Source organism: Myotis daubentonii, chromosome 13, assembly GCF_963259705.1.
Source record: "Myotis daubentonii chromosome 13, mMyoDau2.1, whole genome shotgun sequence".
Lineage (NCBI taxonomy): Eukaryota > Metazoa > Chordata > Mammalia > Chiroptera > Vespertilionidae > Myotis > Myotis daubentonii.
In genome coordinates, this window is record NC_081852.1 from 43390634 (window position 1) to 43403311 (window position 12678).

The 12678-nt window shown below is 45.3% G+C and overlaps 1 protein-coding gene across 2 annotated transcripts in view; it reads left to right on the forward strand.

Annotated features, from left to right (window-relative positions):
- UBTD1 (ubiquitin domain containing 1) overlaps positions 1 to 12678 on the forward strand; it is a 58096-nt gene that overhangs the window by 43964 nt on the left and 1454 nt on the right. For both annotated transcript variants that reach the window (XM_059660980.1, XM_059660979.1), the window contains one exon: positions 11477 to 11704. In XM_059660980.1, coding sequence (XP_059516963.1) covers positions 11477 to 11704 — 228 coding nt within the window. The remainder of the gene's footprint in view (positions 1 to 11476; positions 11705 to 12678) is intronic.

A 12678-nucleotide genomic window follows, 5' to 3' on the forward strand; every position in this document is an offset into this window, starting at 1 on the left:
CAGCAGCCTCCAAAAGGAGCTAGCTGTTGGTTGTATGGTCTGTTAGATGCCAGAGGATTTGGGGGTTCTGTTGGTAGTTGAGATGAGACATGCCCATTTTCAAGCAGGAAATAAAACAGGGACGGCTTGGTGAAGTCAGCTCAGGTCAAGGTAAGACTTGGTTAGTGCCCAGCCTGGCATACCCCATACCCCCTTTCACCCTGCCTGGCCACACACGCTGGGGCCTTGGGCAGGAAGCACAGGGCAGAGAGCAGATGAAGTCCCTGCTCCCCTCAGTAAATGTGTGCGTTGTGTGCAAGCACAGAGAAAGCGCACACTGTCTCCAAGGTTATGTGTGCCCCTTGTCCACACCCACAAACACCCAGGCAGGGGGCTGGCTAGGTCTACTTTTCTTGGCTGTACTTTCATCTCTCCAGTTGCCATGAAAGTTCCAGGTCCTCACTGGGTGTGGTTGCTGACATCCAACCCCTCATCCTCCACAGGTTTCTTCACTGTACACCTCAAGGACTGCTTTTATCCCTCTTGGACTCCACCTCCATCACCTCCTTTCTTCTTTCCTCTCTTCCCTACAGGGATTTCTTCCAAACAGCTCCATCTGGCCTCCCCCACCCCTGAGCTCCTCTCTCCAGCACTTCCCCCTTTTCCTAAACTGCCTGCTCACTTCATTCACTCTCTCATTCATTCAGCAAATAGTTCTTGAGTCCTGCTGCATGCTAGGCCCGGAGCCTGTCTCCAGGACCCCAGAGATGAACTAGGGGTGGTCCCAGCCTCAGGGGACAAACGAGATCATTGCCCAGAATTGCAGTTGCCCTGGACTGAGTGTCATCACAGAGCTGAGTACAGAGCTCCCAGAGAAACCTGGAGTCGAGTCCTTCAGCTGCCCTGGGCCACCTAGAACGCAACTGTGTGCCCCGTGAGGGGATGCAGTTTAGGAAGCCTGGCTTGTCACTTAGCAACTGGCTCCACCTCTTTCTCTCCCTGAACTCTGGAGATGGGCCAGAGGGAATGAATGGGGAAGAAGGGCCCACGCACTGTAAAGAGGCCCCAGCTGAGAGAAGCTGGGCCAGCACTTTTCCCTTTGAAGGTTACCTAGGCTCTGAGGGTCATTCTGGGCTAAGTCTAACTATAAATACCATGCTTCCTGAAGGGATTACCTGGGCTTCACTTCCTCTGGCTGTACTCTCCCCAGCGGGGCTGATCCTCCTTAGGGCCTGCTAGTCTTCCTGACCACTTAGCCCCTTCGCCAGGTGCCATGCTCAGCCACACCCTCCAGTCTTCTGCATTCCAGCTGAGACTACCAGGGTGGGAGGGGAAAAGGAGTGAATGGAGTCTGCATCTAGGCCAACAGGCTCATGCAGCCCAGGCTGTTGGGATGGGCAGGCCCTTGTCCTTGCCTTTTTTTCCCTGGAGCCTCATCTCTCACACCAGCTAGAGCAAGGCCAGACTTGTTACATAACCAGTACTCCTGGGGAGGACATTGTTGGCCCTGTCCCTGGAGTAGGGGCTTGGGGATGGAGCTTGGTAACTGAGTGTGAAAATAGAGCTTAGGGATTGTTGCAGGTATAAATAGGGCCGTCTCCTGGCTTGAGTGGATTTATTGTCATGGGAAATCTCTGGTTCCCTTGGCTGGTCTTAGAATTAGTGTCACATCTCAGTGGCTCAGTTGTGCCAGTCCCTGACACCACAATAAGGCTCTCTTGGGCCCGAGATCAAGAAGTGAAGGGAATGCTTGACTTCTCCCTCATGCACTTTTCCCCTGCTTCCCCTGTCTGCCCACTTCTGCTCTCAGTTGTAATTCCTCCACCATGCTCTCCACCCCATTCACGTTCACAGTGCCTGTGTCAGTTCCATTTTCAACTCGGCAGACAACTTGCTGAAAACCTGCACTGGACCAACTGTGCTGGAGGCCCTGGGCTATTCAGAGGGAAGCAGCCAGGGCCTGTCAATTTCTGTGGATTTTTGAGGATCCCCTCTTTGGTGTAGTCACTCTGAATTCAGCAGAGTGAATCAGGTATTGGGAGTACAGATACACACGCACACGCACACATGCACGCTCAGAGACGCACACCAGCTCTAGGCATGTTGCAAAGGCGTTTAGAGTTCTCTCTCCCACTCTTCTTTCAAGTGCCCTCCCTTGGGGTGGTATGGCCAGACACCATTCATTATCGAGGCCAAACCACAGCGTCTACCATCATTATCCTCCCCCAACCCAGACAGTGTGTCCTCTTGCTGTCTTGCCTCTTTATTCTCCAAATCTGCTCTCAGCAGCAACTTTGGAGGTGGTCTGTTGAACGACCTTACATGAACGTGTGGAAGAGCCTGCCATTTCCACTTCTGTCTTGCTGTGTTTTCAAGGTGCTTTTTGAATCAGAATCTTTACATACCACAGCCCCGCCCCTACAACTCCAGTTTAGTGAGTGTGAGTGGGCCCTGGAAGCTGCCTTCCTAATCAGCACTCCAGGAGATCCTCATGCAGGTGGTATTTTGGACAACCTTCAAGACCGCAGCTTTTGCCTCTACTCAGAACATACGTTCTCTGCTCAGTCACAAACATCTTTGCTGTTCCTTGCCCATCACAATCACAGAAGCTCACCATTTTCGTGGGTGTTTTGTGCCTCCCAGTACATTCTTGACTACAGAATGATCTTTTGTTTTTTAAATCTCTCTTTTGTCAACTTCATTAGGGATAAGAATCATTTCTGTTGCTCTGTCTTTGACCTGGAACTTATCTAGGACAGGTGAAGACTTACGTAGAAGCCACTAGATGCTCCTGCTGCTGAAACCAGCAGAGCCTGTCTGGCCCTGGACAGAGGCACTCAGAGCTGCCAGCAACGGAAATCTTAGAGGCTGTTGACCTTGAGCTTTCCGGATCCTCACCACCCTCAACCCCCCTCACTCGCTCTCCAAACTCGTCCTGCTTTTCCACCGGGACTTTATGTACCCTTTTTCCTTGTTAGCAACTTTCATTGTATTATTCTTATTAGTAACAAATGCATGTTGTAAAAAACTTGGAAAATATAAGCAATCCCCTCTACCCCCCTAAAACTTGTAACTGCCAATCAGATATAGCCAGTTAGCATTTCGGTATAAGTCCTTCCAGTCTTTTAATACATGATTTTATTTATTTATTTTTAGAAACAAAAGCTGGAGCACAAAGCTTTTTTTTTTTTTTTAATATATTTTATTGATTTTTTTACAGAGAGGAAGGGAGAGGGATAGAGAGTTAGAAACATCGATGAGAGAGAAACATCGATCAGCTGCCTCCTGCACACCTCCTGCTGGGGATGTGCCCGCAACCAAGGTACATGCCCTTGACCGGAATCAAACCTGGGACCTTTCAGTCCGCAGGCCAACGCTCTATCCACTGAGCCAAACCAGTTAGGGCACACAAAGCTTTTTACATAGTAACCTTTTTACATGGTATTCTGGACATCTCCTTATGTTACCCAGCATCCTTCCACCCCATCACAGATTTTTGCCAGGAATGTACAGGTTTTATTTAGCCTTTCTCTGGGTGTGTGCAGTTAGTTTGTTCCTAGCTTTCCCCTATTTAAAACTTCTGAGTTAAACAGCTTTGTAGATAAACCTTTGCCACACACTTGTGATTATTTTCTTAGAATACATTCTTAGAAACTAAATAGCTGAGCCAAAGGGATGTACATATTTTTTAAAAATATATTTTATTGATTTTTTACAGTGAGGAAGGGAGAGGGATAGAGAGTGAGAAACATCGATGAGAGAGAAACATCGACCAGCTGCCTCCTGCACACTCCCTACTGGGGATGTGCCTGCAACCAAGGTACATGCCCTTGACCAGAATCAAACCTGGGACCTTTCAGTCCCCAGGCCGACGCTCTATCCACTGAGCCAAACTGGTTAGGGCGGGATGTACATATTTTTAAAAAATACGTTTTTATTGATTTTTAGAGAAAGAGAGGGAGGAAGAGGGAGAAAGAGATAGAAACAACAATGATGTGAGTCATTGATTGATGGGCTGTCTCCTACACGCCCCCTACTGGGGATCAAGCCCACAACCCAGGCATGTGCCCTGACTGGGAATCAAACTGGTGACATCTTGGTTCATAGGTCAACGGTCAACCACTGAGCCACACCAGCCAGGCAGGATGTACATTTTAAAGTTTTGGGGTATATACCAAATGCCCTCCAAAAAGTTTGTACCAATTTGTTCAACATATAAGAGTGTTCACATCCTTTCCAATGTCAATATTTTTTTTAACTCGCTAACTATAAAACATCGTTTTTTTTAACTAAATGAAATTTAAAATTATCAATTTGCTTTTATGTTTGGATAAAAAGCTTCCTTTTCTTTGTTTGTATCTCTGCCTAAGATTGTCAGCATCGTTGTGTAGGGATCCAGGCATTTTGGTATGTCTCTTTTACATGCTTGCCTTGGGCCTGGAGGACTTTGCTGGATATTTTTATGCTGTATTTGACTCACTGATGAAGAGCCAGCACCTGGCCCAGAGGTGCTGCGGCTGCCCCCTGCTGGCTGCAATATGCAATGCCAGCTGAGAAGGCATGACTGGGCTCTTGCTCTCTTTTCTTTCTTTTCTAAAAAGATTTTTAAATTGATTCTTAGAGAGAGAGGACATGAGGGGAGGGAGGGAGGAAGGGAGAGAGAGCGAGAGACAGAGAGAGAGAGACAGAGAGGAGAGGAGAGCATAATATCTATCGGCTGCCTCCTGCACACCCCCTACTGGGGATCGAGTCTAAAACCCATATGTGCCCTGACAGAGAATCGAACCTGCAATCCCCCTTTTCCCCCCATCCCGATGCACAGGATGCACACTGGCAAAGGCCTGCTGCCCTTTTCTTGGCATCAACCTCTCCCCCTTCCTGCCATCACCACCCCATTCTAATATTTTCTGATGCTTTCAGCCTAAAAAGACCAGAGTGCAGGATGAGGAACTTTTAAACCATTGTATCCTGGGTAGCAGCAGATGCTGTAATTCTTGGAGAGGCATTGTGTCCATCCATGGGTGAGAAGTGCGTCTATGACAGGAAAGGGTGCTGCTGTTGATGTGGAGGGGAGGGGACCCTGAAGGCCAGATATTCGAGCAAAGCATCCTAAGGTATCCATGGCCTCCTGGGATGATGACTTTGAAAGGTGACTCCCACGGGGCTGTGTTTATTTAAAAGAGAGAGCGCGATGCATGCATAATACACAGTACGCTTCTGGTGTCCTGGAGTCATCAGTCCAGCAACATAATTGTTAGGAACAGAACCAAACTGTGACCATTAAAGGGGGTGGGATCTAAGAAGGAAGAACAGATGCCCCAAAGCCTAGTGTCTTCTTTAGAAAGCATATTTCTTAGAATTCGCTGCTTTTTTTTTTTTTTTTGAGGTGTAGTGGTAAGATTTATTGGAGCTTGAGCAAACAAAAAGGACTGTCTCCAGGTGCCTGGTGTTTCACGCATGACCAGGTGGCTCAGCTTCGTCTCACTGTGGAAGAAGAGAACTGGGTGCCCTTGACCTCACAGCGCCGACAAGCTTTCTAAACCCTCAGCAGATCAGGAGTGGCTCATTAGCTGGATTTAACCTCTTTCCATAGGAGCAGCAGATAGACATAGATGGAAACCAGTAAGAAGTGACCTCTGGCACAGAGGAAGGAAGCGATACAAGTCAACTCAAGAAGTTAAAAAGCCCCCCAGGTTCGGGTCATTGAGTGGAGAGGCAGACATACCACCCAGAGGTCCCTGAAGGTGTCACTGAACAAAGACTGAATCCTGCTGGATCAAAACTCTTGTTAGGGAGTCATCAATATGAAAGGACCAAAGAGAGAAGGAGTCATAAATCATGAAGAAGGATCCAGGCAGAAACACCTTTGGGCCAAACATCCCCCCCCCCCCAAAAAAAGAAAAAATACGTGGACAAAACTAATCTTCTGTTTCACCAGTGCCTCTTCTCTGTCTTTTACACTTAAACCTTTGATTTGATCTGGCTTTGATTTTTATGGTTGGTGTGAGGTAGGGATCTTGTTTAATGTGCTCCTATATGGAGACCCTTAGTCCCAACACCACCAATAGTCCATGTTAAGAAAACTCATGTTTTTCCTCTGCTGCTCACACAGAATACTTCTGATGCTAGTTTTTGTGGGTGTTTTTCCACACCAAGCAATTCTCCAATTCTCTGTGGCTACCAACTGGTGTCCTACAATTCTCAATTCTCTTACTATCCAGAATTAGCACAGACCCCACAGGTGAAGGGCTCAGTCCCCCCCACTTCAGGTTGCCCACAACTTCTTTTCAACTTGGCTACAAATTGGAAGTTCCCATAACCCCTTCCTTTGGTTTGATAATTTGCTAGAGCGACTTTCAGAACCCAGGAAAACAGTTTTCTTACTGTTGTCAATTTATTACAAAGGGTATTTTAAAGGATACAAATGAACAGCCAGGTAAAGAGATGCAGAGGGTGAGGTTTGGAAGGGTCTCCAGCATAGGAACTTCTGGTCCCTGGTCTAGGGGTGGGCCACCCTCCCATCACATGGATGTGTTCACTAACATGGAAGCTCTCCAAAGCCCATACTTCGGGGATTTTTATGGAGGCTTCACCACTTAGGCGCCACCAATTATTAACTCAATTTACACCCCCTCTCCCTGCTCCAGAGAATGGAAGGCATGGCTGAAAATTCCAAGTTTATCATGGCTTGATCTTTCTGGTGACCAGCCCTCATCTAGGATCCCACCAAGAGTTTCCTCATTAAAACAAAAGACACTTATCTGGCCGGTGTGCTCAATGGTTGAGCATTGACCCATGAACCAGGAGGTCATGGTTCAATTCCTGGTCAGGGCACATGCCCAGATTATGGGCTGGATCCCCAGTAGGGGCCATGCAGGAGGTGCCGATCGATGATTCTCTCTCATCATTGATGTTACTCTCTCTCTCTCCCTTTCCCTGCCTCTATCCAAAATCAATTAAAAAAAAAAAAAAGACACTGTGTCACCTAGGAAATTCCAAGCAATTTAGGAGGCCTGTATCAGACATTCCTATCACTCAGGAAATTATGAGGGTTTTAGGAATTCAGTGTCAGGAACCGGGTCAAAGACAAAATACTAACAGGAATGGGGGGCAGAGCCAATATATATATTTCTAATATTATTTCACATCTATCACAAACACACACATGCATACATATGCCCTATCTTCAATGTTCCTTCTTACTTGAAGCATATTTCTGTATATGCCTGGTCTATTTCTGGGCTCTCTATTGCATTCCACTGGCCCATTTATTCTTGTTCCAGTGCTACACTCACTGTAGCTTTACAATTACTGTCAATAATTATAGTGCAAGTTTTCCCACCTTATTTTTCTCTAAGAGTATCATTGTTCTGTATAAATTTTAGAATCAGCTTGCCAAGTTCCTTGAAAAAACAACACCTCCTCCCAGTTAGGAATTTTATTGGAATCTCATTAATATATAGATCAATTTGGAGGAAAATGGGACATCTTTATGATCTTGTTGCATATTGCTTCATCCCCATTCTTCCTATTGTATCCTCCTGGAAATACTGTTTTAAAAATGTCAGAGCCCTGGCCAGTTTCATTCAGTGGATAGAGCATTGGCCTGTAGACTGAAGGGTCCTGGGTTCGATTCTGATTAAGGGCACATGCCCAGGTTTCGGGCTCAATCCCCAGTAGGGGCGTGCAGGAGGCAGCCAATCAATGATTCCCTCATCATTGACATTTCTATCTCTCTCTCCCTCTCCCTTCCTCTCTGAAATCAATAAAAAAAAAAAAATATATATATATATATATATATATATATATATATATATATATATATATTAAAAACAACAACAAAGAAAGTATTGTTTTTTGTTTGTTTTTTTTTTAAAAAGACCATCTGCCCTGGTGGGGTGGCTCAGTTGGTTGGAGCATCATCCTGTACACCAAAAGGTGTGGGTTTGATCCCCAATCAGGGTGAATGTGGGAGACAACCGATCAATGTTTTCCTCTCTCCCTCTCCCTTTCTCTCTCTCTCTCCCCTCTCTTCTCTCTCTCTTCTCCTTCCTCTCTCACTAAAAGACAATTTAATTGGGTGAGGATTAAAAAAGAAAGTTTCAGTTACTATATTTTTCATTTCTAGAAGTCTATATGGTTCTTTTAATTCCTGCTTGGTCATTCTTTATAATCTCCTTTTCCCTGTTCATATTTTCAAGAGTCTCTTATTTCTTAATCTCAGTATTTCATAATCTGTGTTTGATAAATCCCATATCTGAAATTTTTTTAGTGTGATTCTTCTGTTTGCTATTTGTGCTGGCTCTGTCTCATATTGCCTTGTTTCCTTGTATGTTTTGATTTTTTAAAAAACCCCAATAAACTGTGACCTTATTATTTCTTTTCCTTGGAACTTTATCTCTGGAATTATTTGAGGCCTGGTTTGAGGCTGTTTTTCTACAAAGAAGATTTGCATTTCTTTCTGCTAACCCAGGGACACTTTAAATTAAAAGTCTGGTCAAGAGTTTTCTGCCTGCAAAGGTATCTGCAAACCGACCTTTGTGGATTCAGTCTAACCTGAGGTGAAACCCTCACTCTGTCACTGACTGTGTGACCTCGGGCAAGTCATTTAATCTCTCCGCCTGTCCCATCATCTGTGAAATAGCAATAACACCTGCCACCTGAGGCAATAGCAAGGATGAAATGGGATAATGTACATAAAGTGCTTACATGGGGTTCTTTCACACAGTTGGTAGACAGTGAAAATCATTCTCTTCCCCTGAAGAGCCCCCCTTTCCTGCCCTGGCCAGTGGGGATAGCCTAGTGGTAGCCCCCAGCTCTAGTCCAGTCTCTCTCATGCAGGATCTGACTTAGAGTGGGAGACAAGTACTTTATTAATCCTCACCTGAGGACATTTTTCTTTTGATTTTTAGAGAGTGGAAGGGAGAACGAGAAAGAGAGACAGACAGAGAGAAACATTGATGTGAGAGAGATACATCGATTGTTGCCTTCGCACATGCCCCGATCAGGGCTGGGGGTCGAGCCACACCTGAGGTACATGCCTTTGACTGGAGTTGAACCCAAGACCCTTCGGTCCCCAGCCAGCGCTCTTTCCACTGAGCCAAACCGGCTAGGTCGGGAGCCAAGTACTTTAGACTTCGCTCTTGTGGCTACTTCTGCCTTTAGCTTTGGGATGACAGCCTCCGAAAGCCTGTGAGAGGTGCTCCTGCTCAGCCCTGACTGTGATCGGGAGTTGTCTGGGAGGCCAGTTGGGGCCAAGTGACAAGAAAAACGACATGTAACAGAATTGCTTCTTCAAATGCTGCAGGATTCTTGGGTTCATTGGTTATGATTATGTTAAAAAATATTCTTTGTAACTATATGGTGGAACATGAATAACAAGTCATTAAAATTGTTTATAATTTAAATCATGGGAGTATACTAGGTGTACTGGTTAATAATATCGGATTTTGTAATCAAAGAAAACACGATAATTTCAAGAGAAACATCCAAAGTGCTTTATTCGAAGTAATGTCCATCGCTAGCTACACATTTCCCCATCTTTCAGGTAATTTGTGGATACCGTCCTAATAGAACTTTTCTTGTTTGAGGCAAACCATTCAGAGATCAAATTTTCCACTTCTTGGTATGTTTTGAAGTGCCGCTCAGAAAGTACGTGTGCCATCGATCGGAATGTAATCTGAAGGAGCAAGGTCCGATGAATACGGTGGGTGGGTTAATACTTCCCAGGCAGGATCTTTTAATGTGTCTTTAACTGGTTTTGAAGTGTGTGATGGTGCGTCATCATGAAGCAAAATTACTTTGCAGTGTCTTCTGGAACATTCTTTTCCTTTCACAATCAAAGTGTGGTTCAAATTAATTATTTGTTGTCAGTAGTGATCAGTATTAACGGTTTCACCTGGTTTTAGAAGCTCATAATACACCACACCTTCCTGATCCCACCAAACGCAGAGCATTGTCTTCTTTCTAAAGCAATTTGGCCTTGCAGTCGATGTTGATGGTTGACCTGGATCAACCCATGATTTTGTGCATTTGAGATTCTCAAAATAAATCCACTTTTCATCGCCAGTCACAGTTCGAAAAGTCTTTCTTTCGTGCAGTTGAAGCAACATTTTACTGATGACTTTTCGGTTTTTCATTTATTTGTCTTTCGTTCAATTGATGTGGCACCCATTTTCCTTCCTTTAAAATCTTTCCCATTGCTTGTAAATGATCAGCAATTGTTTGCTGAGCAACGTTTAATCTTTCTGCAAGTTGTTTTTGAGTTTGACATGCATCTTCATCCAATAATGCTTGTAATTGTTGGTCTTCAAACTTTTTCGGTTGACCTGGACATTCTTTGTCTTTCACATCGAAATCATTACTCTTAAAGCACTTAAACCAGCGTTCACAAGTATCTTGAGATGGAGCATGGTCACCATAAGCTTCCCGAAGTATTCAGCAGCACTTTTCTTCAAGATAAAGTAATGAATTATAACTTCCCGCAAGTGCTCTTTTTTTGGCACGAAATTCGACATTTTTAAGTGTAAAAATATCTATGATGTTAACACCTTCAGCAAATTTGACATATGAAGTTTTGAAGCTTGTTGTTAATACAACAAAATAGCATATATATAAAATCTCATGTATATCAATATATGTGTAACTCCATCTAGTGAAAAAAATCCGCATTATTAACTGGTACAACTGGTACATTGACAGTAATATAAATGTGAAATAAACAGGAAGTTGTATATTGCCAAGAGAACATTTTAAATCCTATGTATAACAAAGAATATAAAATGTTTAATAATATGAACTCAACTATATTGAGAAAAATGGAGAAAAGGAAGCTGGATGGAAATATGTCATGTCTGAATGGTGGACTTCTTGAGGAACCTTTTTCTGCAATGGCAGAAGGGAGTAGGCGTGGTCGAAGCGTGGCCTTGGAGTCAGAATGTCTTGTGTTAAATTGGTACCTGCGTGGCCTTAGACAAACAACAGCCTCTCTGGGTGTTAGTTTCCTCGCCGTTGGGTTATTTTGAGGATCAAGTGAATAATGGGTCTAAAGCAGCGGTCACCAACCTTTCGTGCCTCACAGACCACCAGTGGTCCGCGGACCACCAGCTGGCGACCGCTGGTCTAAAGTGCCTAGCCGTCGGTCTGGCACAAGCTGGCTCCATGAATGGTGGCAGTTATTATTTTTACACATCTGTATTCTTTCTAGATTTAAAAAATACTGAACATGTACTACTTTATAATTAGTTACATAACAGCAGTAACAACAATAAGAACAGTATATGCTTGCTGATAGAAGTACTTTACGTCCCCAGGTTGGGTGTGTGCAGTTTCCAGACTCTTCCCTGACTCCAAGGATAGGTCCAAAGACTAAATACTTAGGAGCCACTGCAATGGGGTAGGGTGGGCTGGGCAGTGGGTCCTGGTCCTGGCCTGGGCATGAGGGGGCTGGGCAGCCCTGGCTTTAGAGGTGCTGAGCCTCCCTCTCTGTCCTGCCTAGGACGCAATGAGCCCCTGAAGAAGGAGCGGCTGAAGTGGAAGAGCGACTACCCCATGACGGACGGGCAGCTGCGGAGCAAGCGGGATGAGTTCTGGGACACAGCACCTGCCTTCGAGGGCCGCAAGGAGATCTGGGACGCCCTCAAGGCTGCCGCCTATGCGGCAGAGGCCAATGACCATGAGCTGGCTCAGGCCATCCTGGATGGAGCCAGCATCACCCTGCCACATGGTGAGCAGCAGGGTTGGGGCTTGGTCCCCGCTGGAGGCGGGGCCATCATTGCTGTTTATGGTGGAGGAGAGTCTGTGGTCAGCTGCACTAGGAGTTGCTATCCAAGCTGGTGGGTGGCGGGTGTGGCTATCCACTTGTTCATTCAGCAGTCCTATGAGCAGGACCAGGAGTGAGGGCACAAAGAAAAATGAGACACAGTCCCTGTTTGCCCAGTGAGGGAGTGGAAAGGCACCACAAACCTCAAAGCAGTGTGATGAGAGCAGGCTAAGGGTTACTCAGGTGCTTTGAGATCCCAGAACACCTAAGGGACCAACCTTCTGTTGGGTACTTACGTGCTGAGCACTGAACTAGATATCTCATTTACATCCATAACAGCCTGTGGGACTGTGTAAAGAGGGGGTAATGGTAGAACTCTATAGAGTCTTAGACCTAGGTTTAACATGAGTGTTCCCCTGCTTTGTGACCTTGAGCTAGGAGCTTCTCGAATTTAAAGCCTCAGTGACTTTAATGGGGATATCTACTTCATAGGCCAGTTGTTAGGACTCAGTGAGCTACCCTAACATCATTTAGTATAGTCCTAGCACTTAGTAGGTGCTCAGGGCATAGTAAATATATTTCTACATGCAGTACATTGTACAAGCAAGGAAATTGAGGCTCATTAGGTATAACACCCCACACCACCCAAGTCAAGACATGAAGAGCAGGGCCTGTGCTATTTCATTCATTCTTATAAACCCAGCACATATGCTCAGCAATGTTGTTGAATAAACAAATGGAAAATTAAATAATTTGCCAGGGTTGTACAAACCAGTATCTGGTAGAGACAGAATGCCAGCCCAGGTCTTCCTGACTCTACCTGGAGCTCCTCCAAGCTCACCCAGGAACACATGACTGAAGGGCGGGCTTGGGACTGTGGGTGGCCATGACAGGTGTAGTAGTCTGCTTGGCCTGCTATAACAAAATACCACAGACTG